The sequence below is a fragment of the Salvia hispanica genome, chromosome 3 (genome assembly GCF_029641045.1).
Source record: "Salvia hispanica isolate PSC_SH4W2 chromosome 3, Shi_PSC_v1, whole genome shotgun sequence".
Taxonomy (NCBI): Eukaryota; Viridiplantae; Streptophyta; class Magnoliopsida; order Lamiales; family Lamiaceae; genus Salvia; species Salvia hispanica.
The window spans coordinates 28,305,375-28,332,348 of NC_142694.1; the positions used below are offsets into that span (position 1 = coordinate 28,305,375).

General features: G+C 38.0%; 5 protein-coding genes across 6 annotated transcripts; 1 reads left to right on the forward strand and 4 right to left on the reverse strand.

Moving 5' to 3' along the window:
• Positions 1-417: 417 nt before the first annotated feature.
• On the forward strand, positions 418-3,601 carry LOC125210740 (glucan endo-1,3-beta-glucosidase 2-like). Its single transcript, XM_048110320.2, has 4 exons — positions 418-675; positions 1,773-3,026; positions 3,130-3,157; positions 3,250-3,601. The coding sequence occupies exons 1-4, from the start codon at positions 606-608 to the stop codon at positions 3,392-3,394; spliced, it is 1,497 nt and encodes a 498-aa protein (XP_047966277.2). The 5' UTR covers positions 418-605; the 3' UTR covers positions 3,395-3,601.
• A 2,233-nt stretch (positions 3,602-5,834) lies between these two features.
• Positions 5,835-6,988, reverse strand: LOC125211703 (HMG-Y-related protein A-like). Its single transcript, XM_048111609.2, has 2 exons — positions 6,771-6,988; positions 5,835-6,421 (listed from the first exon to the last, which is right to left on the reverse strand). Exons 1-2 carry the CDS (start codon positions 6,819-6,821, stop codon positions 5,999-6,001), a joined length of 474 nt encoding a protein of 157 aa, XP_047967566.1. The 5' UTR covers positions 6,822-6,988; the 3' UTR covers positions 5,835-5,998.
• A 4,995-nt stretch (positions 6,989-11,983) lies between these two features.
• On the reverse strand, positions 11,984-13,813 carry LOC125212692 (myosin-binding protein 3). Its single transcript, XM_048112922.2, has 2 exons — positions 12,811-13,813; positions 11,984-12,729 (listed from the first exon to the last, which is right to left on the reverse strand). Exons 1-2 carry the CDS (start codon positions 13,691-13,693, stop codon positions 12,062-12,064), a joined length of 1,551 nt encoding a protein of 516 aa, XP_047968879.1. The 5' UTR covers positions 13,694-13,813; the 3' UTR covers positions 11,984-12,061.
• Positions 13,814-16,999: 3,186 nt separating this feature from the next.
• Positions 17,000-19,452, reverse strand: LOC125209112 (mitochondrial carnitine/acylcarnitine carrier-like protein). Of its 2 annotated transcripts, XM_048108720.2 has the most exons (5): positions 19,373-19,440; positions 19,219-19,284; positions 18,333-18,454; positions 17,832-18,223; positions 17,000-17,614 (listed from the first exon to the last, which is right to left on the reverse strand). In XM_048108720.2, exons 4-5 carry the CDS (start codon positions 18,221-18,223, stop codon positions 17,080-17,082), a joined length of 927 nt encoding a protein of 308 aa, XP_047964677.1. In that variant the 5' UTR covers positions 18,333-18,454; positions 19,219-19,284; positions 19,373-19,440; the 3' UTR covers positions 17,000-17,079. The 2 variants fall into 2 exon arrangements, with proteins under 2 accessions (XP_047964677.1, XP_047964676.1); XM_048108719.2 differs by lacking the exon at positions 18,333-18,454 and having other exon boundaries at positions 19,373-19,452.
• Positions 19,453-22,233: 2,781 nt separating this feature from the next.
• Positions 22,234-23,419, reverse strand: LOC125212457 (uncharacterized). The gene has a single exon (XM_048112640.2). It carries the CDS (start codon positions 23,319-23,321, stop codon positions 22,398-22,400), a length of 924 nt encoding a protein of 307 aa, XP_047968597.1. The 5' UTR covers positions 23,322-23,419; the 3' UTR covers positions 22,234-22,397.
• Positions 23,420-26,974: the final 3,555 nt, after the last annotated feature.

Genomic DNA, 26,974 nt, shown 5'->3' on the forward strand with positions numbered 1-26,974 from the left:
CTTATATTAACTGCATAAGAAATTATGGCATGTAATGTACCACCTCCATTATTCAATAAATCAAATTTAAATCTTATGTAATTGTTCAGTTAAATCAAGATTTTTGCTTTCCAAAATGTATGAGATAATAGAAGGTGATCGAAATTATCAAATGAGATTGTAATCGAGGCATTCTTGTTGAAAGTAGTGCAAAATTTGATAAATTTTCTTCCATGAGGGAATCCTAAAAACTGCAATGCAAATAAATGAAAACAAAAACAAGCACGCTAATCCATCAGCTTAACGGCTACCAACAAAGTAAAATGTTTTTGCTCGAGGCACATACTATGGGACTGTGAAAAGGCCCACCTTCAGTAAAAACCAAATAAAAGGAGAGAGAGGAGAGATATGAAGGCACAAATCAGAACAGGACAGAACAAAGATGATATTTCAGCCGTCGGATCAATTATGACCTGAACTTTTAGTGATTGATGCTCAAGCTCAACAAATTTTCTCTACTTATTAAATACCATTTCACACACACTGCTTCTACTCTTCCTCGCACTTGCTTCTCTCTCTCTCTCTTCTTTTTAGCCCTCACATTTTGTTGAGGTTAGGTTCTGGAGATGGCGAAGAGAATGGCATTGGTGCTTTTACTTATGGTTTTGACACTGTCAGCTGTTTCTGCTGATGAAGGTAACAAAATTAAATGATAAAAATTCAATCTTGCTACCTAATTTGCTTTCGAAGCTCCTTTTTTGTCAAATTAATCTTATTTTAATGCTGTGTGTGTTCTTCTGTTTGCTTCTTTATTAATTTAAGTTGTTGTAAGTTTCACTTTGGTGGGTTGTGATTGTTTGTATATCTGGACTTCTTTACCCGAGTGTTTCAGTTGAACTAAAGAACTGATTTTTATTTGCATTTTTTATATTTTTGAAATGGGATCTGTCTTTTAGTTTTCATTTGTTTAGTTTCTTGATATTTGGCTCAACTCCAGCTACAGTTAACTAGGATTGAAGAGCAGTGTAGGAATGCAGGTTTTTATGGTATGGTCAAGTTCAAACTTTTAATGAGTGAAATGTAAGACCAAAGGTGTTCAACAAAATAGTATCTTTCACCTTTTTCTTTATTGTTTTGTCTGTTGCAATTTAGCCGGTCGGCGTTAATGTTTAAAGAATAACAATGGCTGTAAGAGGGCCTACACTCCCATACTTCTAGGCCATTTATTTTTGTCTGGTTCTTGCTAGCAGGGATTCACTTCAAGTTGTATGAATAAGTGCCAACATGGCCCAGTGTCATTGTTATGGCCTACTGCTATTTATTTTAGTGCTTATATTTGGTATAATAGATAAATTGATGGATACATCGATGTGGTTTCAAGATATGAAAGCTTCCTTGTAAAGTTGGCCGAGGCTGACTCTTCTAAGCTTCTTAAAACATTACTATGTGATGTTTGGTAGGTTATTGGATGTCCCAAAATGGCATGTTTTAGAGGCCTGATTTGATGTTTGAAGATCTCACTAAGTTGCCGTGTTTGTAGATTACAAGATGAGTTTTTGAATCCAAGTAATAATATAAGAAAATTCAATGTTGGTGGGACCTTCAGCAGTCAGATATATCACTATTTTTCATACATAGAAAGACTTGATTTTTCTCTACATCAATATCTTTTATAAGTTGAGTAATACTTGGGCTTGAGATATAGTGTCATTGTTAGTGATTACAAGTTTGTAACCTAATATTCAACTGGGAGTGCTAAAATAACTCGGAGTGATTCGGTTTGTCTCTTGTAGAAGCGTTCATCGGTGTGAACATTGGAACGGAGCTCTCAGATATGCCTCATCCAACTCAGGTGGTTGCACTTCTCAAAGCCCAGCAACTCCGTAATGTCAGGCTGTACGATGCAGACCGTGGCATGCTTCTTGCACTTGCCAATACAGGGATCAGAGTTGCCATCACCGTGCCCAACGATCAACTTCTAGGCATCGGTCAATCCAACTCAACTGCTGCTAATTGGGTTGCGCAGAATGTGGTGGCGCATTACCCCGCCACCAATATCACCACAATCTGTGTTGGCTCTGAGGTTCTGACTGCCATGCCTAATGCGGCACCTGTCTTGATCAATGCTCTCAAATATATTCAGTCGGCGCTTGTGGCCTCCAATCTTGCCAGGCAAATCAAAGTGTCGACGCCTCTTTCTTCCACCATGATCCTAGACTCTTTCCCACCGTCTAAGGCCTTCTTTAACCAGACGTGGAATCCGGTGTTGGTTCCTATGCTCAAGTTCTTGCAATCCACAGGCTCATATTTCATGCTCAATGTGTATCCTTACTTTGATTACATACAGTCTAATGGCGTCATTCCATTAGACTATGCGCTCTTCAAGCCTCTCCCGGCTAACAAAGAAGCCGTGGACTCAAACACACTCCTCCACTACACTAATGTTTTTGATGCCATGGTTGATGCTGCATATTTCGCAATGGCTGACCTTAACGTCACTAACGTTCCTGTTCTGGTCACCGAGTCTGGATGGCCATCAAAAGGTGATTCCAACGAGCCAGATGCCAATGCGGAGAATGCCAACACTTACAACAGCAACTTAATAAGGCATGTGCTGAAGAAAACAGGAACTCCCAAGCATCCCAGCATTGCTGTTAGCACTTACATTTATGAGCTCTACAACGAAGACATGAAAGAGGGACCTCTCTCGGAGAAAAATTGGGGCTTGTTCGATTCAGATGGAAAGCCAATATACATTTTGCGGTTGACTGACTCAGGATCCGTACTGACAAACGACACCACAAACCAGACCTACTGTTCTGCAAAGCCAGGTGTGGACTCGAAAATGCTGCAGGCTGCGTTGGACTGGGCTTGTGGGCCCGGGAAGGTGGACTGTGCACCGTTGTTGCAGGGGCAAGCGTGCTACGAACCAGACAACGTTGCTGCGCATGCAACATACGCGTTTGACACTTATTACCATCAGATGGGGAGGGCTCCCGGAAGCTGTGATTTCAATGGAGTGGCAACTATCACCACTACCAATCCAAGTAAACATCAACACCCTCTCCAAATTGAACTTACTGTTTTCATTTCAAAATTGGTTGTAAATCTAATATTGCTATATATATGTTTCTTATGAAATCGTTGCAGGTCACGGTTCATGCATATTCCCCGGAAGGTATGTCCATTATTTGCACTACATAACATGTGGTCAAGAATTTTAATATTTTGGAGCATAAAACATGAACAATGTGTTTTGTGTTGGTGCAGTGACAGGAATGGTTCGCTTTTAAATGGCACAATTCCAGCTATGGACACGAAAAGTGCAAGCTCTCCGGCCATGTTCGAATACATGAATGCTTTTTCCATAGCGAATGCTCTGGTTGGAGCGCTGTGGATTGCAGTTGTATCGTAGTCTGCTGCTTCGTTGGCTGAGTTGTGGATCGCCCTCGAACAACAACACATGCGAGGTTTCTTGATGGATGAATTAGGAAGATCAGGTTACCTGTTAGATGCATGTGAATTTTTTGGAGAAGTAGCATTGTACAGGATACCAATTTATGGTTGTATTCTTGCAAGTAGACGAGGGGATTCAATTAATTAATGTGTTCGATTATCTAAAGCTCTTCATATCATACTAAAAGTAAATTAGAGGAACTTTAGTAATTAAAAACATACTATGTATTTCATCTTGTACTACTAATTAAGAGCAATTTCAAATTGAAATGATGATAGCCTAACAAGTAAGAAGTCTCGCAGACTCTTCTTGGTAGAAAGGGTAAAATGTTAATTATTTTTTTTGCCTTTTTAATTTTACATTCTTTCCTTGAAGTACATTACTTTTTAAGAAGGTATAATTACTTGTTTGAAAAGATAAATGAGAAATATACCTTCTCTATTTACCTTTCTCCCTTGGAGATGCTCTCATTCAAAATTAAATGTACTTCAAACTGTGCATAATACTCTCTCCGTCCCAAGATAAGTGAATCACATTCCTTTTTGAGACGTCCTAAGATAAGTGACTCATTCCTTTTTTGGCATTCTCTCTTTTACTTTTTCTCTCTACTTTATTAACTCTCTTACTTTATTCACTTTCCACTTTACTAACAAAACCCAATTTATCTTAAATTTCGTGCCGAAAAGTTTTAGGTCACTTATCTTGGGATGGAGGGAGTAATAGCTTAAAAAAATTTAGTAACAACAACCACTATTATTTTCGAGTTGTGAAACTCACGCAGAGCATCTCCAACCATTACACTAAACTCAAACTCATTTTAGTGTAAATGTCACACTAAATAATGATTTTGCTCCAACCATTTACACTAAAATCAAACTCAAAAGAATATTCCTCTCCCACTAACTTTTTCTACCTTTCAATCATACATATATATTTTATCTAAATTATACACTACCCATGACACTTTGTCAATATTTTAAATTAAATTAAATAAGTATAATATAAGTTTTATTATTAGATTAAGTTTTTATTAGTTTTTGTAATTTTAATTATTCTTCTTCTATTTTTAATTTTATGTATTTGGCTTAGGTTTCTTTATTTTGGAATTTCCATATTACATATTGTTAATTACTAATGTTTAACTATATTTTGTTATATTTGATAGCATATTAAGTTTGAATAGTATTAATATACATATAGTATTTAATTAACTAATAAAATAAATCATTCCGTAGATTTATATATACTATTTATACGTACCATAAGTTATAATCAATCTAATAAAAATTTGATTCTGTATTGAAATAAAATAACGGTTCTTTATTAGTAAAATAATAGATTCTTTTTTTCAATTACGTTGAATAATACTACTCCATAATATTAATATGGGCCAGCCCACTATTTAATAACTAATCCATTATTAAAAAAATTAGATTAGGTTATTATTTCACCACCAGTCTTCTTCCCCACGCCGACGCCGCGCCTGTAGGTTTTTCAATCTCTGTATTATAATTTCTCTTCCCTCTCTTCTTCTATTTTGATAAATATGAACTGATTTGGACTTGAATGCAATAACTCAAACTATGAAAAGTCTTTTTAGTATACTTTTAGTGCAAACCTAAAGATAGGTATTTTTTCTTCAAAAACCAATAATATGATTGGTTTTGCAGTACCGTTGGAGATATTTTTCTACTGCATTTTTGGTTTTGCAGTACTGTTGGAGACGGTCTCATACTCTCAGTCTACAAACTTATTCACATTCAACAATTTTTTGGAGGCGTAATGATGGGTTAAAATTTAAAAACTGTCCTTTATAATCTTGAGATGTGAAGTTAAGTTACTCATAAAATGTTTTATATGATGGGCCAACTTTGGGCAGTTGGGCTACATATGATGCTTCTTCCTATTGTGTAGCATTGTCCCTTCAAGGACATCTAATTAAATTGTAACGACAGTATTACACAATGATTACATATTTACAGGAACAAATTAAGAACTGGTCTTCCTATTGTGTGGAGTCGGGCTGTATGTCCATATCAAAAATGTGGAGTTTACTATTCAAATTTGAACATTTATTTGATAGGAGTACATAATTACTACTACTATCAAGATATTCTTGAAAGAATAAGCAACATTAGATTAAACTAACATACTTACCCTCTGTATAGTATTCTCCCTCAGTCCCTTGCCTTTCAAAACAAATGTTTCTTCATTGACAAATGATTTTATCGAATGTAATTAGAGAGATTAAAATATAAAAAATGATATAATTTTCATTGTTAGAACTTTGAATGGCAGATGGAATATAATTGAAAGTGACAAAGTAAAAAACCAGTAGAAAAAATGGAAGATACAACAAACAATATCTGCAATGAAAATGCATGCAATGCAACAGTAGTTGACCAGCAAATAGCATTTGATTAGCCAATTTAGTTACCAAATTTACATCCAAAAGCTATCCAAATGAACACTAAATCCCAAACATAGCTGATCATTAATTTCATACAAACATCAACAAACATAACAAGCACCTAAAACATTCCAAAACAGTCACAACAAACTTCATGCCTCCACACCATTCTGCAATGGCTGCACCTTCCTCGGCCTCCCCCTCGGCCTCCCACTAGGCGGAGCAGCCGCAGCCGCGGTCTTGGCCTTCTTAGGGGCAGGCGGCGCGTTGGGGTCCTTCTTCGGGCGGCCACGGGGGCGTGGGGGGGCCACATTAGCCCCAGCAGGCGGAGGGCCCTCCTTGGCCTTCGGGGGCCGGCCCCGGCCCCGCTTCACAGGCCCATCAGAGGTCGGAAGGAGGTAATTGTCCTTCACAAAGAGAAGCTCATTGCTGTCTTTCATGGCGGTGAGGTGATGGTTGAGCAAATCAGCATGTGGTGCGCCCAATTCACCATACTTTTCCTCAATGTATTCAGAAATTGCTGCCTTGTTTGCGCCATCTGCTTCTTTCACTGCAGCTATTGCTTCCATAATCATCTGCTCGCAACAAATTAATCAATAATTAACCGGAAAAGGGAAATTTCCTTGAAACATTACTAAATTGATTTTGATTCTGTGTTTAGCATCTTCAAAATTACGAAAGATTGAAGCTTTGTTGCATATATTTGTGATTAAGCCTACCAAAGACTGAAAAATATGCAAAATTTCCAGAAAAAAAAAAAAAGTATTCATAATATAAATTGTCTGGATTATTCGCATAATTTCACAAACAATGTTAAAAATAAGGGTTTACTTACACACAAAAATGGATCTTTTGAGCAAAATTCATGAACATACAGCAGCAAACGTTGATTTAAAACATAACATGCAAAAAAAAAAAATCTACCTGCGGGTATGGGGGAAGAAAGGAGGGTTTGCTGAGCACTTCAGTAGCCATTGAAGCTGGGAGAGAGAAACACTGTGAAAGAAAACGACAATAAGAAAAAAAGGCAGAGAGAAACCCGAGAATTCAGAAACTTGAGCTGAGGAGGTCAGCTTAGTGAAAAGAAATAAAAAAGGATTTAATTTTAGAGAGAGAAAGGTAGATAGACTACAGGAATAGATGGGAATCATGAAACAATGGCAGTTGTATTAAATTCGAAAAATAATGAAATCGGACGGTTGAGGTGCGTATGATCTAACGGGTGGAAACAGGAGGAGATGCTAACTTGTGCGGATTAATGACGTGGCTTGGACTTCGGTTGCTGTTTATTTTGGATCGGACTTGAGAGAACAAATAAACTAAATTGATTTCACCAAACTGCAAACTTTACTAGGGGTACCAGACATAATTTCAAATTTACCACCTATTTTTGGTTGTGTATTCTTTTGATATTTCAGGTGATAAAATATATTCCCATTCATCTATAAAAATAGTTTTATTTTATTAAAATATAATTTCATTTCTAAAATAATTTTATTTCTCTCCTGTACTTCCTCTCTCTTGTACTTCCTCTTGCCTTATAAATATTGATGAAACATGTGATTTTCGACGCACGTGATTTATGCAGCATTATTTTATGAATTAATAATGAGAGAGTAAAGTGTAAATTAAAAAAAAATTAAGATAATATTGTTTTCATTTTATAAAACATTTCATTTTTAATGAGACATAAAAAAAATGTTATATTTCTAATGAGATAGTGGAGTACTTTACTTACTTTTACGTCTTATAATTTATTTTATATTTCAAATTTATTATGAAAATGAATATTTTTGGCATCGCAATAATCCACTCGCTATAAGCGTAGTTTAAGTTAAAAAGAAGATTTAATAAAATGATGTAAGGGTACAAAATAAAATATATAAATAAAATAATAAAATAAAAGAAAATAAATGTATTATATTTTAAAAAAAATAAACAATAACTCAATTTAGGTGGGACATCCAAAAGAGAGATGTAAATCATTCAAGCAATCCACACTAATGCCCTAGAAACTCATCGTGTAAATTCACTCATCCTTATTTTCCCACTATCACGTCAATATTTTATCTTTCAAACTCAATAGTGCAATAATATCCTAAATCTTACCCTTAAAATCTGCCTATTCTCATTTTCACCACTATTTTTATTTTATTTTTAATTTTTGAAATGTTAACAAATAAAACAAAATTGTAAAATATAACATTAATTAAAAACAATACCTAAACATACTTAACTTTTTTTTAAAAAAAGTTGCTAAAAAAAAGCATACGAAATAAAAAAACTAGTAGACAAAATAAATGAAAATTGAATCTCAATTGTCTAGTAAGGTTGTTGATGAATTGTTGTAGGACTTTTCTCTCTTCTTCGTCGTGGGTCACGAAGAGGTACCTGACGGTGTCCAACAACGTCCTCTGCAATGAAGTCTAGACCAAGCTATCGAGGGTCGGGTCTCTAGGCAGCAGCGCTGAGGCTTGTGGCTCGGTTGATGTTGCCTTCGCCTTCCTCTTGGCCGCTTTAACGTCACTTGGAAGACTCTCTATAGGCATTGACTGATACGATATAACTCGTATCGGTTGGATTTAGGTCAGTTCGCGGAAGAGATTTCCGTCGAGCAACCACGGCAGAAACCCTAGCAAGGGTTTGGAGAGCAAATAACGAAAATAAACAAAAGATAAACTTGGGGTAAATTTCTTGATATTATTAACGAATAAAGAACCCCTATTTATAGTGCTAAGGACCCTAGGGTTGGTTTGACTCTCTTATGCATTCCGGGAAAGAACCAACAAAGAAAACCCGCAATGGAGCTTATAATATGCTCGACCCAATAATAAGTTCAAAACAAAAAATAATACTAAAGAAAAGAAATAATAATTCAAAGTAACAAATATTTAATTAACTAACTAATGAGAGACGAAGTCTCTATAACGCGCTGGAGTTCTCTGCTGCCTCCGCGGCCTTTCCTTCCTTTCCACCGTTCTCCCGCGCCTTGCTGCTCGTCGTTCATTCTGCTGCTCGTCTTGAGCCTTCTCCGTTGGTATCTCTTCTGCCACTAGCTCCGCCTCACCTCCCTTCTCCGTAACTGTATCAACTCTCCTCCGGTTAAGTAGCTCCTTGTCCTCAAGGAGGGAAGGAAACCGCCGTTTAATCATCTCAATAGGCTCCCATGTGCTCGCATCCTCACCTTCCACCGGCCATTGCACCAAAGCCTGCTCCACAGGTTCTCCATTCCTCATCACCACTCTGCGTTCCCAAATACGAACAAGCTGTATCACCGGTCTCGAACCCACAAACTCCGAAGGTAGTTCAATCACACCCGATCCCTGAGATCCCTCAATAAATGGTTTGAGGAGGCTGACGTGGAACACGTCGTGTGTCCGTGTACCCTCCGGTAGTTTCAACCTGTACGCAACCTGCCTGATCTTCTCCGTTATCTCAAACGGCCCATAATAACGCCTTGCCAACTTAGCCGAGAGCGGTTTGGCAACCGAGTGTTGGCGATATTGCTGAAGTTTCAGCAACACCTTGTCTCCTACCTCAAACGACACGTCTCTGCGTCGACGATTCGCGACCTACGTCATCCGCTGTTGTGTTTTCTCCAAATGCTTACGGAGATCAACTAACAGAGCTCCCCGCTGCACAATTAACTCTGCAACCGACGATGGAGTTGATGCCGATGGCTGAGCTGCGACCAGGGGGGTGACGCCCATATAAAGCCCGAAATGGCGATGTACCCAGTGCCGAGTTGTGAAAGCAATTCAATGCAAGTTCTGCCCATGGTAGAAAATTGGCCCACTTAGTTGGCCTATCGGCTGCAAAGACTCTCAAGTATTGCTCCAGTCCCCTATTCCGAACCTCCGTCTGACCATTGGATTGCGGATGATATGCCGTGGAAAAATGCAGCTTTGTGCCACAGAGAGTGAGCAGCGTGCTCCACACATCACTCAAGAACAACGGATCCCGATCCGAAACTAGAGTCTTTGGGAAACCATGATGTTTTACCACGTTGTCAATAAATGCTCTTGCCACCCTTAAGGCGTCAAAGCAGGCCGGCAAAGCCACGAAGTGAGCATATTTCGATAGGCGGTCCACCACCACCATAATCGTAGTAAATACCTTAGACAATGGCAAACTTGTAACGAAGTCCATTGAAACATCTTCCCACACCTGAGTTGGAATCGGCAATGGTTGTAACAACCCCGCCGGTTTCTGCGTCGAATATTTTGTCGTCTGACATTCCACACAAGCAGCCACATATCTCTTGACATCGCTGCTCAGGGCCGGCCAGAAAAAGAAGGCAGCCGCCAACCTCCGCAGTGTGCGCTCGAAGCCCGGGTGACCTGCTTGGGGTGTATCGTGATATTCAAACAACAGAGCCTCCTTAAACTGTGATTTGATGCTTACATAAATCCGTCTGCCATAGTAAACCAGTCCATCCATAAAGGACAAGTTACGCGGTGCTGACCCCGCCCCGATCTGACGCCGAATATTGACCAGATCTGCTGCCGACTCCGTCTCCTGCTTCAATAAGGCAATTATATCCGGAATAGGGTGCGCCATTGCCACCAAAAGCTCGGCCTCCGGCGTCACGTCCTCGTCTCAACGCGATAATGCATTCGCTGCCTTATTTGATGCCCCGGTCTTATACTCAATGGAGAACTTATATCCCATTAATTTGCGGACATAAAGCTGCTGCTCCGGTGTTTGGATAATTTGTTGTAGCAACTCCTTTAAGCTTTTCTGATCGCTTCGTATCCCAAACTCCCTTCCTAACAGATACTGACGCCATTTCTGCACTGCCTCAACAATGGCGTAAAGCTCTTTATGATATGTAGAAGCGCTCCTCCGTCGGGGGCCTAATTTCTTACTAAAGAAGGCCAACGGGTGTCCATTCTGCAATAAAACTGCTCCAATCCCAAAATCTGACGCGTCTGTCTCGAGATAGAAAGTCTGGGTAAAATCCGGGAGACGTAAAACCGACGCCTTAGTCATGGCCGTCTTTAGATTCTCTCAATGAAAGCACCAAATGATACGATATAACTCGTATCGGTAGGATTTAGGTCCGTTCGCGGAAGAGATTTCCGTTGAGCAACCACGGCAGAAACCCTAGCAAGGGTTTGGAGAGCAAATAACGAAAATAAACGAAAGATAAACTTGGGGTAAATTTCTTGATATTATTAATGAATAAAGAACTCCTATTTATAGTGCTAAGGACCCTATGGTTGGTTCGACTCTCTTATGCATTCCGGGAAAGAACCAACAAAGAAAACCCGCAATGGAGCTTATAATATGCTCGACCCAATAATAAGTTCAAAACAAAAAATAATACTAAAGAAAAGAAATAATAATTCAAAGTAACAAATATTTAATTAACTAACTAATGAGAGACGAAGTCTCTATAACGCGCTGGAGTTCTCTGCTGCCTCCGCGGCCTTTCCTTCCTTTCCACTGTTCTCCCTCGCCTTGCTGCTCGTCTTGAGCCTTCTCCGTTGGTATCTCTTCTGCCACTAGCTCCGCCTCACCTTCCTTCTCCGTAACTGTATCACTGACCTTCATCCTCTTCGGTCCGCTAGGCTCGTACCCTACCCTGCGTGGAATTTTGGCAAATCCCCTTTAGATTCTTAAACATTGCCAAAGCAATCCCCATTATTCTTAAACATTATAAAGAGTTTCCAAACTCACATTTTAGATTTTTGATTTCTTATTGAATATACACCATGGACTCCGTGATAAATTTGATAAGAAAAATTACTCCCTTCGTCTGTGAATATGAGTCCATTTTTTTCGTTTTAATCTGTTCATGAATAGGAGTCTCGATTTATTTTTACTATAAATGGTAATAGATCCTACATTCTATTAACTCATCTAACTCACATTTCATTTAAAACAAATACTATATACAAGTGAGATTCATATTCTAATAAATTTTTTCTACACATTTTTTTTAACATTTCTTAAAACTCATGCCGCCTAGAAATGAGACTCCTAATAGCGGAAGGAGGAAAAATAAACTAATATTGCAATTTAAAAGTAACCAATTTCCCTCACGCAAGAAGTTGTCTAATTGCAACCTATGATAATGATTTTGTTTCATATCATGAATAAAAACTTCAAAAATCTTGAGTAATAAACACAAATTCAAAAATTACCAGGATGACCACTTCCCTCTCAATTCATCATGTAATACTATATATACATACACATCACATTCTATCCTAGAGAAGGTTTGTCTGTACGGATTTGAGATCACGAAGATGCTGCATAATCTCTTGGAGCAGAGCCATCCCTTCATTACCTTTGCTCATCGACCGGATGCAGTGTTTCAGAAAATCACTATCTGCTTCAAGAGCTTGCAGCCTCTCATATACATGCTCTACTTCTTCCTCCATCAAAACCATCTCCTCTTGATCATCTTCTGCTCCATCGAAAAGTGGGAGTAGTTTCTTCGCCATAGGTTGATCACCATCATCACACAAAACCTTGACTTGTTCGAGGATGGACGCCCTTTCCTCGTCGAATTCAGCTAGTGATACATCTCCAATTTCGTGTTCCGAATCAACTGAATGAGTCATCCTAGTTTTGTATGGAGATGTCGTGGGCGTGAGCTTGTACATCTGGAGCTCCTCGTGGAGCTGCCTATTCTCCTTGTCTCGTTTAGTGATGAGGTCGTTGAGGAGCTGGAGCGCTTCTTGGTCGTATTCGGCTTGCTCCTCCATCATCCTCTGGTACTGCACTGCTTCCATCTGCATTGCCGCCTTCTCTTCTTGGAGCTTCGTTATCATAGCCATGCTTTCCCTGGCTGCCTCTGCTGCAGCTTCTCTTTCTTCCTCTAGCTCTGCGTATAGTGCCTCGATCGTGTGGCTCTCGTTTCTGTTCAATTCCTCTGCAGATCATATGTGTAGTGTATTAGATAGATTTATCACATTGAATTGACATGGAGTAGAAAATCATTGCAAGACTTTACCTATATTGTTCGATTCAATTAGGCCAATTTCATGTGCAAGTGCTTCTCCATCAATCTTTGTGTCATTGTCTTCAACATCTTCAGAGCTATTTGTGGGTGTGGGAGCTGCAGCTGCATCAGTATCTGTATCAATGAGCTCTATGCAGATGAATCTATCTGAATCCATTAACTCTGCATTCTGCAAAAGCATGTCTTCTATGTACTCGGATTCCTCGTCCTCGTTTCGCCCTTGGCTGAAGGGCTCATCAACTGTGTGGCTAGAGTCCCATTCTTCAACCTCAACATTTAAATCCTCAGCCTTTTTGCCATCTTCAATCTTCTTCTGATCAAATCCCTCACCATCATCTCCACCATTTTCTCGAAATTCAGTCTCCTTTTTCACTTCATACCCTAGCTTATGCTTATGCACATATTCAAGGAGAAGATCCCAAGTAGGCTTGAAGGGAATAGATTGATGTGTGGTCAAGATTTGATCATCACAGCACGAACATCTCGCCTCCTCGCCTCCTGCGTTCTCGCTCCTCCATGTGAAGAAGGCAACCGTGGATGAAACATCGTTCGTGGCTCCAGTAGAAGAAGAGCAACGGATGCACAAACTGTGGGAGTCGGTGGCCAACTTGTTGTGAGCGGCGCAGAAGGTCATCTTGCCTATCTCTGTGCCATGTGCCTCACACACATGATCAAAATGGTGATCTAGTGTGGAGCACCATGGGCAGGATGGTTTAAGGCCAGCGAATTCGACAAACTTTGCAATGAGATGTGAGAAGAGGGAGTTGAGGAGGAGGAGGAGTATTAGGATCCATTCAAGAAATGCATACACTAGAATCACTATGATTTTGGGGCAGTTTTTGTGTAGCATGGTTGCAAACTTGTTGGCAGCCATGGATGCTTCTTTGCTATGCAGAGGAAAACACGAATGGTGCTCTTGTGTATGAATTGAAGCTGGCTTGGTTCACTTTGCGGAATGGAGGAGATTTAGTTGTGGTGATGCTTTTTTTCTGAGTTAATCTCATTAAAGAAATATGGGGTGGTTTTCATTAAAATAGCAATTATATTAAATTCTAGATGCAAATAATTTTAAACTGTTTTTTTTTTTTTTTTTAATTTTGGGTCATCCATGTGAAAAAAGTTTTTTTGGACGTGATAGAAGTTTTAGGAGCGGGCCAATTCATTATACCTTTTAGAAAATTTGGAAAGGTGCTTTTCCATTTGATTAGGGCCATATTAATTGAAAAAAAAGGTTTCATTTGTGCGTGGATTGAGTAAGAAATGTACTTAATCTCAATCAAAAACGCATAATTTCAAAATCCTATGATGGTAGCGATGATTTTAAATTCAAAATCTGCTTTTTCGATCGATATGATTACATGATATTTTTTGTGGTTTTCCTTTTGACAAATACATGAGAAGTGCTCACTATAATAAAAATGAAAAAAAAAATACAATTATTGCAACGTGATCATAATTCATAAGTGAGAATCCGTTTTGAGTTTATTAAACAAAGTGCCGGAAATAAGGATTAAACAAAAATTTACTTGGACATTTCACATTAGTTGTACTACACTATTTCCTAAATTATGGAGTATTTTAGTTTTAGATCTACAATTATTCCATAATATATGCAGATTTTATAATGTTGATAAAGTTTGAGTATTTTATAATTATATTTTAGTATTGATATGAAAAGTGGAATATTATTTAGCCCACCACATCATCAGCATATTGAGTTGCAAGGCTGGTAAAGCGTATTATTAATGTCTTCTTTTGAGTATTTAATTATATACTAATACAAACTCAGTTATCAACAAAGGAGTCGAGATTTCAGCAGAATCCGCTCCGAATCATCCTTGTATTTGTGCATATTTCAATTTTGAATTTTTGGATTAATGTTTTGAGAGCGAGAAAAATAAATCAAAATGTATTTTCCAGCTGTTATGATTTGTATTTGCAATATCCTATTTTCATAAAATATCATTGAACTCTAATGCACTTAAATTTTTCTTTTATAAGAAATTGTTTCAATTTAGGTCTTTTATTTCCGCCCGTGACATGTGCATTAGAGGACATATCATGAAATTGAGGATATGTCACTTTACGAAAAAAATCACTGAATTTGTCATTATTATCACAACCTAAAGCTTTTATTCGATGGCATTTCATGATTATTGTGGAACTATTAATAGTACAATTTTGCAACATGCAAATTATAACAATCAATTAGATCCGGTAATTTGTTGTGATTAATGGATCAATGAGTGATCTTGGAGTTAACTTTTTGACAAGTAACAGCATATATTTAGTGAAACAAAAAATGTAGAAAATCCCTAACCATGTCAACCTTCGTTATTCAATTTATTCTACAAAATTAAAGAAGTAATTCAACACAAATAGATACCACATGAATTTGCATGCGACCGTTTCTTTTCTTTTTTCGAGTGGGGAGCAAGAATAGGACATCAATATCAAATAAAATGCAGAGTAAGAGTTATACATAATTTTTTTCAATAAATTGAGATAAATTAATGAAATGTAGTTATCAAGAATGGACAACATGTTTGGTGAGAAAAGTTGAGATGGAAAAAAGTGAACATCAAATTAAGGGCAGTGATAAAGATGACTCACTATTTTTATACTCCATAATGTACAACCAAGGCTTTACACATTGGTGTGGATTAAATATTCAAACCAAAGCTTCTTTTCACTTTTGCAGTTCTTTTTCTCTCAAGTATGTATATGGTGGTCCTAACCTAAGCTTTCCTGAATTATTATCTCCAAATTCGTAAGAGATTTTTCTTGATATTGTTTGTCAAAATGATTTTTTTATTGTTGATTTAAATCTTATTTGGTCACGGGGGCATGAAAATGATCACCATCTATGATTGTGTTCACCCTTTCCCACCCAACATGCTATTATAGGGAGTTTGAGGGCCAATTCCCAATCAAATTATTTTATTTTAAATTAAAAATATTGACACTCAAGTCAGAGCAAATTCTACTAATTAAATTTCATAACTCTGAATCCTTCGATTAAACCATAATTTATTAAAATTCACGAGCATCCGCATTGTTGCGGACTTCCCATCGCCCTTCCCGACGGACCTCCCAAAAATACCTTCTGTCACGTCATAAGGACTTCCCACTGCACTGCCACATCATAAGGACTTCTCACTGCACAATGGCGGACATCCCCAATGACTTCCCGCACGGAGTTCCCGCAGTAAAACAAATTCACAAATATGCAATTTACGTAACGGAATTACTACCTTCGTCCCTGAAAATTTGTCCCATTTTTCCATTTTTGTCCATCCCCCAAAATTTGTCCCATTTCACTTTTACCATTTTTAATAGTGGACCCCATATTCCACTAACTCATTCATACTCACATTTTATTATAAAACTAATATATAAAAGGACCCACAATCCAGTAACTTTTTCAACTCACTTTCCATTACATTTCTTAAAATCCGTGTCAGATCAAAGTGGGACAAATTTTGGGGAGCGGAGGTAGTAATTTTTGACACAATTACGAGCCGTATATATAGAGTTTTTTTAAAAAAATAAAATAAAATAAATAAATAAAAAATTGGAAAGTCTGTGCCGGACATCCGCGACTCGCCACAATGGCGCCCTTCCCGGCGGACGTCGGCACGCCCTTCCCCCGAAGACCGCGCCCCTCCCGTGTTCTCAAGGGACGTCCGCGTCCGCCCCTCGTCGCCCCAATGCTGGACGTCCCGCGTGCCTTCCCCAAAGCCTCTCCGACGTCCGACGGGAAGGGCGGCATTGCGGATACTTTAAAAAATTGCGGGTGTCCAAATTTGAAAATGTCTGAATTGCAATTTGGGAAATGCCGACCCCATTTCAGCTTCCACATCGCGATGAGTTGTCAACCCAATCGTGAATTGAAGATGCAACCCAAATAGCGAACACTAAAATTTAGGTGTTAATGAAATAAATTGAAAAAATTAATAATGATGGAAGCGACGTTGTTCCAAGTCTATCTAGACGATAATGTTTTTATGTAACCAACATTTTATCCATTTAGTAAAATTTGGCTTCTTTTAACGACATTTTTCTCATTTAAAATCTAGCTAACATTCAATGAATTTAATTCTCTATCATAGTATAATACTATCACACGACTTGGATGAAAGAATTTGATATTGTGCATGATTGTAGAAAGGCCAAGATAGAAATAGATAATAGTTCTTCTCTGCATTGAAAATATTCACATTTTTCCATTTAGAAACTTAAATTAAGATTATCTAACCATCATCCTAAACTAGACCTAGTAACTTCATATGCCAAGAAACAAGCTGCATTTGCAGGAATACTACGGGCCATCGCGGGCCCGAATCCTTTGTACAGACCCTTCACTCCTTCCGACTTCAATATCTTCCTGAACGCATCGACAGAGCCCGAATACTTGGGGTTCTTGTAGTCGTCGACTTGCAGCACACTCTTGACAACATCGGTCGGATAAACAGAACCCCAGAACGTAGCTCCAGCTAACCCTCCGGCTAGTATCAGCGAACCTCTGCCCAAACTAGAAGTGTCCTGCCCTCCTGCAAGATACTGCTTCAGTCCTTCATACGCACCAAACATAGCTGCGTTTCCAGGAACTTCACGGGCAAAGGTTGGGAGCAACCCCTTGAACAGACCCCTCGCGCCTCCTTCTGACCGAAGAACGTGCCTTGCCACATCCATGGGCCCTCCATATTTGACAGCAACAGCAACAGCAGCAGTACCACCCGGTGCAGCAGGAACTGCTGGTGCAGTAGTTGCTAGTGAACTCTGCGCTTGTAGTCTGCACTCATGCGATTGTTATCATAGTGATTAAATGATTAGCCAGACGATCAATACTGTAATAAGCCTATGAAGTTTTAGATGCAGAAACGCATAATGAGGCGCGTGCGTGTGTGTGTGAGTGAATGAATGTACAAATGTATGAATATTAGTATCTATAAGAGCACCGGATTAAGCATTTCAAATGGGCGTATACAGTTTTGGACTCGGATATTAACCTGCACTTGATCAATTCAGTGGGGCAAGCCAGGAAGGAAACAGCCACGCCAGCTCCAGCTCCGCACACAACCTGCTGGCCGACAGTAAGAGGAGTGCCAGGAGAAGACCGCAAGAGCGCCTCCATTTGGCCACGGACAGTGAAGAGAACTGCATTGAAGGCTGCCACAGTAGCAAGTGGGGCTCCCATGCCTTTGTATAAACCCCTTGGACCTTCAGCAGCCAATGTTTGCTTCACAGCATCTATGGCACCGGAATATTTTGGAGCCTGTCCAGGAAGAGGAACAGGTTGACTTTGGAGCTTGACCTTAATGGTGTCAAAGGGATGCCCGACTATCAACTGTGCTGCCCCTCCCACAGTCCCAGCGCCTAGATCTTTGGCTACATCACCCATCTACACAGTTTGTAGTTCAATACATGATTGGCCAGTAGATATCAACCATAAGAGGATCGCGATAGTGAGAAAAATATAATCTTCAAAGGTAACTATTGATTTTAGTTACCTTTTCTATGACAAGGAGTATGAAGATGATCACATATGCTCAAACATAATATACTCCGTGAAGATGTTTTAGACACCCACATGTTTATCACGACCAAGAAATTTTCTCCACTCTCTAATTGCCTTTGAAAACAGAAAACACTTCAAAATCTCTTGAAATGAAGATCACTGATGAAAATTAGCACACTGTATGAATCCCCTACCAGACTAATCTGACTAATCGACATGAGTGGAAGTGTCTTTCCTTCAATAGATGTATACTTGAAAGGAAAGATTGACTTCCTCTATCATAAAGTACATGATAACTACACAAACACAGAATTAAACAGAATCTGTAGGTAGAATATTTCCATTCTTTGATTTCAAATATATACAGGAATTTTGAGTGATATAAGCTATGGATAATTTGATGTTTTTGCCACTGTTATGTCTACAAGGACCTGAAGGGCTGCATTTTCTCATGCGTAACAAAGGATCGTGCTACCACACAGATACCATACACAGAAAGTCCATGGAATATAGACCCACTCTGACTCTGATATGATAAATATTTGCTTCTTCAATCTGCATTTCAACTTACTTATCCATTACACTCATATAGAATTGAAAGTTTCAGTCTTGGTTTCTCTCCTAGAGTTGTTGAGATTTATCACAAGGCCATCAAGAAGTGAAAACCAATATACAAATGCTGACACACATTTCATTACCTAAACCCATAATCAATTCAAATAGTAAGTATCTGCAAGCACACACAGGAAACAGTATGATAAACTGATTTTAACTAAGAACAGCCCATGAAATTCAGTACACAACTTGACAAATAGTACTATTCGAATACATAAATTACATAAAGAATGAAATACAAGTGATTAGGCTAAAAATCTCACCTTTAAATATGTTCCCTTCCTTCAATCCCCGACGAGTGTTGTGGAACCAAAGAAACGGCGCCCCTTCTGCAGTTAAATAAGAAATGCAATTTAAGAGTTTTTTTTACAGAGAATATAAGAGTCTTATTCAGAGTGGAAAAGAAAGTATTATTACCAATGATAGAGAGGGGTTGGGTGCAAGAATCATGGGGTAGGAAATTGACGATGTGAGCATATAAAGTGAAACAAGTGGTGGTTGGTGGAGAGGCCACATGAGTGTAATCTAAGAGACGATGCAAACCAGGGAAAAGTGGGTGAGACAGATGCGGCCGGCGTTTTTGGGCAAATATCAACCTTACACCACTATCACAAGGATTTTTAACCAAGACAAGACAAGATTGTTGCCACTTGCCAACAATATTTCTTAATAATCGAATTTATAAATCTCACTACTAGTTTTTTGTTAGGGATTTATCATAATTTTAGTTATGGACATAAAATATGACGGTGGAGTCCACTACTTATATTTGTGAGTGTGGAGTAGGAGATGTTGTAGGATTATTTGTAGGTGATCCAAGCTGGCAATGCCTAAGCAAGTTTATAGCACACTGACAAAATGTTTCCCATGATTTTTCAGTTTGAGACGTTCCTTATTGAATGTTTTATACTTACTTTTTACTAGTACTCCTATTATTTTTTTAAAAATTCATAAATGAAATACAGTACTACATAATTGCATACCAAAGTAAATAATTGGATTTATTTGTATTAATTAATTATTTAGAAAGTTATACTCGTATTCCTATTTTGGACGTTTCTAAATTAAGTGAGTCATTTTTATTGGCATTTTATCTCTTACTTTTCTTTTCTATTTTATTCTATTTTATAAAGTAACTTTATTATCTTTATATTTAACAAACAAAAGTCCATTTTCTTACATTTAGTGATGAAAAAAAATATCTCTCTTAGCAAGAGACGGATGGAATAACACATAGTACCCCCAACTTGAATACAACTATCTTTGATTAGTACTCTCAACACTAATTTTTTTGCTATAATTAGATTTCATTCAACATTTCCACAGAATCCAACTTTAGAGTATTGAACGTTATCATGTGAACTTTCTACATTCTTATAAACTATGGAGTATAAAAGACTCAGTTTATTTTCCAAATTTAGTCTAGTAGTATGAACTTAAAAAAAGATTTTAGTTTTCTTGTAACTTGTAAAAAGTTAGAGTGTGTTCAAAAATTACAAATTGAAGTTTCAGATGTTTATGTAATAAAAAACAATTGAATAGAATTTAAAATTCTATTTTTCCCTTTTATATGAGAATTTGAAAATTGAATAGTATATTTAGAATTCCTAATATAATTTCGTACACCCTCATATACTCCCTTCATTCCTGAAAAATATGAACTATTTTCTTTGTAGTCTATGCCTATGAATTTTAATTTTAAAAACTCTTTTCTCTCTGATAAGATGGAATTTATTCTCCATAAACAATATTTTAATTATTTTTTCTATCTTTCTATGTACTTTTTACGGACGGGAAGGAGTAATATTCAATGTAGATTGAATCTTTTTTAAGGTAATAAACCTCAACCACAAATAATAATGATAATACTATTAATATTTGAGAAAAAACTTTGAAAGAGCAATAATTTAAGAATGTACATTGTTTTATTGTCTCTCAATGATTTAAGTTAGTAGTACTATATCTTATTATGTGTTCATAAATCTCTCACATTAAGTTTAAAATAGTAAAAATGTGATAAGGAAAATATATTCACAGCATTTAGCATTCCCCCCTACGTGTTAATTGGGCAATATCACCATAAAATGACTCAGAATATCGACCAACGAAAGTTGAGATTGACTAGGATTTGCATTCTTGCATAATGCGCCCCACATCTATATGCTACACCAACTTTATTGAGTAAATTTTCAGCTTTGCAAAATTTTATAAGCTGAAATCATGTTGGTGTTGTTGGAATCCACCTTCCCAATATCATGCCCCAACCATCAGATTACCAATTTAGAGTTCCTAGATATCAATAATTTATCAGGTAATAGTCTGCCTGAGAAGACGAATGCATATGAAAAGTAGCATGTTATATGGGACCTCATCGTCTCCATCATCAACTTTCGTCCTTTCATAGAGCTCACAAACAAAAGTAAGGGGGAAAAGTCCAAAATAAAGCTTCATCTTCACCGTAATCAATCAAATTCTGGCCACCAGACAACCCGAATGCATATTAAGAAAATCAAGATCAGCATTCAACATCAGAGAAGCATCTACGATGTTGTATGCCATGAAGTTATATATACATACACACCTCACCATCAACCTCTCCAACACCGTACTAACACACAACTCGACCTCATCATCTCCATCGTTAACGTCTCATAAAGCTCAGAAAACTAATGGACCACAAAGAGGAGGGAAATCCCAACATAAAGCTTCATTCACTTTACACCTCCAACTATCCTACAGTCACTCCATCAATCAAACAAATTCATGGTCGAAACAAGAATGAAATTTACATTGTTTTGATTCTTTTGAACACCCCCTAGTATAGTACTATAGTTTTATTGGAGAAACTAATTTCATCTAATAACTTAACATGGCAATCAGAAAATGATAGAGGTGATGTTATCACAGATACCTTTCAACCAACTTCAAGTTAGGTCTAGCACCCAAACTTACAAATAGCTTGGGACACAGTTTGTTCACTCGTGTGCACAAAGAAAAAATGACTTTTCTGCTCCAACACAAGCTAGATTCACCTCTAATAGGCTGTTGATCCCATTAACTCAAGCATGCTTGGATTATGATAAGCTACCAAATTAGCAACATGCATTTAACACCAACCAAAATAGCAGACATAAGTCCGGAAAAGCAAGGCCCTACTCACTTAATTGTTATTATCCCTAATCCTTCCCATATGGTTTCTTGAACTGCTCTCAAATCATTTTATGAAAAATATACAGATAACAAAATTGTACTATAAAACACAAAAAAGACCAAGAATATAAGCAAAGACTTGTTTATACTACCAGATAAATTTACAGGTATCTCAAGTTAACTAATATTGAGAGAGATGAACCTACTAATGAAGCACAAAAAGGAGGGCTTTCTTTTATATAATCAACTTTTCCTACCCCTTGAAATTAGTAGCCATACTTTCCTAGTTCCCTCAATTTTTTTTTGAAAGAGAGTCCTCGAGGACCAACCTCAATCTGCTCCGTAACACATCGAGTTCAGCAATCCGCTGATCCCGCCACCGAGCATGGAAGCTCTGTGAGCCCATTCCACCACCGATCACCCTCCTCACCTCCTTGAAACACTCATCAAACACGTTCATCACCACCTTAGCCGCCACCTCCCCAATTTCATTCTCACCTCTGAAATCCACATTCTGCCTAGCCTCCACCTCCACCTCTGCATCCTCTAATTCCTCATCCTCCGCAATTGCCTCTTTCCCTTCAAACTCCACATTCACCTCACTCAATTTAACCTCATCATCGTGATCATCACTTCCCTCATTGCCACAATTTGATTCCGAATTCCCAAAATTCTCCATCACCGGCAACGTAGGCGAGAAATCGACCTTGATTCCAACAAGACTCGATTTTTTCAAATTCCCGTCGCCGTCGTCACCGGCATTGCTGCCGTGATTCAATCCCACATTCCTGGCGCCGCTGAAGGGCGAGATCGCGGCGAATTCCGGGTGCCAGAGGCGCTTGGAGAGGTCGTGGAGCGCGCGATCATGCAAGGACAGCTGCGATGGGTCCATGCCCTTGGAGAGGCGGGTGGAGATGACCCGAAACTTCTTGCGGAGGCGGCGGAGCTTCTCGGAGAGCTGCGATTTGGTGTAGGGCTGCGACATGGTGTGGGAGAAGCGGGTGTAGAAGATTCCCAAGTCGCGCGGGAAGGCTAAATTGTGGGAGGAGCAGTCCAAGAGGCCCTGGAGAAATCGGATCTCGTCGGATTCGGTCCATATCCGGTGGAACTTGAACGGCGGCGTGTTGGGAGGAATTGGGTCGGGGGTTTTGCGTTTGATGGGGAGCTTGGAAGCGAATGTCTTGTTGTTGGGGGATTGAATTAGGGTGGAGTCCATCGTGATTAACTGCAGAATTGGGGCTCAACCTCTTCCTCTCTTGATTAATTGCAATTTTATTCTCATTTCTTTCTCTTTCATTTTTAGCTTTTCTGTTGCCGATTAAATTTTCGCATTGATTTTGATTTTTATTTTCATAAGCTGTTTGTTACTTCTGCCAATATATTATTAAAGGACTTTTTTTTATTTATCAATTTTGCATGGACTGATTTTGTCTTGTTGAATTTGTATAGTACAACGAGTATGAAAGTAGTAATAACAAATAGTAAAACAATTTGTAGAAAACTCTTTATGATATTAGAAATATGATAAAGCAGTATACAAACAAATTCTTGCTATTGGTATAATAATAGAATAAAATAAAAAAGGTACTTCCTTCTTCCATCCTACTGAAATATTAAATTTTTTTAGTTTATTTCAATTAAGATGAACTGATTACTAAAATTTGAACTTATTTATTCTCTCTCTTATGCTATTCTTTTCACCTAACACATAAAATAAATTACTACACAAAATCTCATGTCATCCAAGAAAGGATTATCTTTCTTGAGATATAGTGAGTAAAATAACAATAAACTAATAAAGATTATAAAAAACCAAATTAGTGTTTCTTTAAATTAAGTCGATGTATTCTTCTCCGTGTAAGATGAGACATGCCCCAATTTAGTATTTATGAGTTGACATAACGTCTCATAAAAATGAAACGACTTTTCTCTTAATCACTCATAAAAATGAAACGACTTTTCTCTTAATCAGTAAAAGTATCTCAAAATTATAGGCATCAGGAAACTTAACGTAGAATTGATAGTCGAACAATAAGATGCTCCTAAAATACATACCAGAATGTAAACAACTCGATAGAGAATGTAGAATGTTTTGTTGTTGGTATAAAAAATTCATCTAGAGTTCCTATGTCTTTAACTTTTACAATATAAAAGTGGGATATGAAACATCATGTAATTACGTTACCATTTAAGTAAATCATTAAGCCAATAAAGGTTAAAAGATATGAAAAGCTAAAGAACAATCCCGACATTGGTTTAGAGTCCTACAAGTTCAAACAAACATCTCGGCCATAGAAAATGCATATGAATAATGTATACTCTTAGCTTAGTTCTTAAGAAATTTTACTATATTTTGAGAGGTAACTTGTGATTTTGAACATTTTATAGTCAATATTATTGAACATACTGACGAGCTAGTAGAAATGTACTCCTCCTTGTAGTATGCCTAATCAATAGAATTAACACAATATTGTCTTAACTCCATTTCTCAGGTTTGTGTCTATTTTTTTGCCATGAAGCACCTCTTTGGATTTCATAAGTGACACACACATAAAACGACCTCACTTCTCACTTACACAGGTAGTTCATTCATGAATATGTTGTCATATTGCATCTTCTAGAATTTCAAATCAGCCGGTTACAACACTCAATACTTTATAAAGAATGAATCTTTCGAGAGTTACAACTAGATTCATTTAGTTGCACCATGTATTTCAATTTTTTGTTGTTCGATAAAGCTCAATTGAATTGCTTGTGAACATGTTCGCGAGCCTCATGGGTCAATCACCACATGGCTCGAGAAAGTTTTGAGCCTAGTTCTGAATAGCTCTCGATTGGACTACTTGTGAATATTTTCGCGAGCTTGACGAGCTAAGCACTACGTAGCGCAAACTCTGGCTCAAAAATTATTTTCAAACTTAATTTCAGGCTCAAACTCCTCATTAGTTAATACTTAGAGTGAACTATCCTAATAGTCTTTGATCTTGTCAAAAAATGCATTAATGATCCCTAAAAAAAATTTATAGCTTTTTTGGTCCCTAAAAATCACATTTTTGGTACATTTCGGTCTTTTATACCCCTCTGCATTAGAAAAATCCCCTAAATGCCATGGATATTTGGAAATTACAGTTTTGGTACCTTTTCAATGTTGCAATTTTTTTGACATGTATAAAAACACCTTTTCGGGCAGAAAAAATTTATATTTTTGGCACTAGTTGATTTTATATTTTTATAACATAAAATACTTTCTTTTCAATAATTACTTGAATAACATATAGATTGAGCTTTCTTTAATTTACGTTAGATCTAATTCACTTAAAAATATTTTTTCTCTTTACTATATTTTAATTGTAATTGAAATATTTATTTTTCACTTAACCATAGTAACATTTAAATATTTAAAGAATATTTTTGAAGTTAAACATTACTATAGTTCGATATTTTTCCTTTTCAAATTTAAAAAATTTAATTAAATTTTTTAAGTAAAAATAAATCCCACGTGCAAAAAAAAAAATTCTCATAATTTACTTTAATAATTTTATTAAAAAAAGTTACTATTACTTTTTGTATAAACTGAGTTTTATAATGAATAATATTTAATTTTAAAAATAAATAAAGTATAATTAAGCTATTTTATGGCTGTATTTGTTTTTAAACAGATAATGATAATAAACTATTTTAATTAACCAAAAATTCAAAAATAGTAGTAGTATTTAAGATCCAAAATGCCCTTAAACATAAAAAATTCACATTTTTAGTGCCTAGTTACTTTAGACTTACCATACAAAAAATGCTATAAAATTATTTCAAAGACCATTGATGCATTTTTTGATAAGAGCATCCGCAATGGTGTTTAGGCCAGCCATAGGCCAGCCATTCTCTCCTCTGCCATGTCAGCAACACTAAAAAAACCACCTGCCACGTCAGATTTAGGCCAGCCATAGGCCAGCCGCAATAAAAATAATTCAAAATATACTACATTTACGGAATTACAATTGCGATATACGGAATTAAATTTACGACACATATACGGGAAAAATAATCCATTCCATTAAAAAAAAAGTACAAAGATTTAAAAAAAAAGTACATGATTTTTTTTATAAAAAAAAGGGCTTCAACACCCGAGCCCCGCCACTCTCTACTCCTCATCGCCGTCGCCGTCGCCCTCCTCGTCGCCGCTGCCGTCTCCGCCGCCGCTGCCGCCACCCGTGGTATCTGAGCCCACGTCGGAACCCCCCAGCCGTGACCTCGCGATCTCTAAATCAGCACGCATGCTCTCGAGCATCTCGTAAAGAAACCTCTTCTCCGTGGGGTAAGTGGTGTTCTTCCACTCTCTGAAGACCTGTAACATCTGAGCCCGCGTTTGGTTACGCGAATGGAGAGTGTACTCGAGTGGGGCGGCTGGGAGGGCGGAGGACTGGACCTCGCGGGGTGATAGGGGGGATCCGCCCCTCGCAGCCCGCTGCGCCCGCTTCTGTCCAACCGGGCGGGGGCGACCAGTAAATGAAGGAGGGGATGGAAACTCCTCAACATCCGGGGGGGAGGTCGTGGGATCCGCCGCTGCTGCCGCTGTAGTCGCCGCTATAGTTAAGTCGCTGCTTCTTCGGCCACCCAGCGTCGCACCCCGCCCGGAACTTCTCGGAGTCCTTCAGCAACAAGAAGCACTCCCAGAAGGTGAACTCCTTATACTTCCCCTCCAAGGGGAACTGACTCGCGGCTATCCTCCGGGCGTCGTCCTCAGTCTGCCCACTTCTGAGCTGACGGAGGGCGTTGGCGTAGAAATTCGCAAAACGGCCCACCGCGGCCCTGGTGCGCTCCCACCCCTTCCGGACCTCCTCGTTGCTGAAGTCCTTCCCGTGCGGGCAGTGG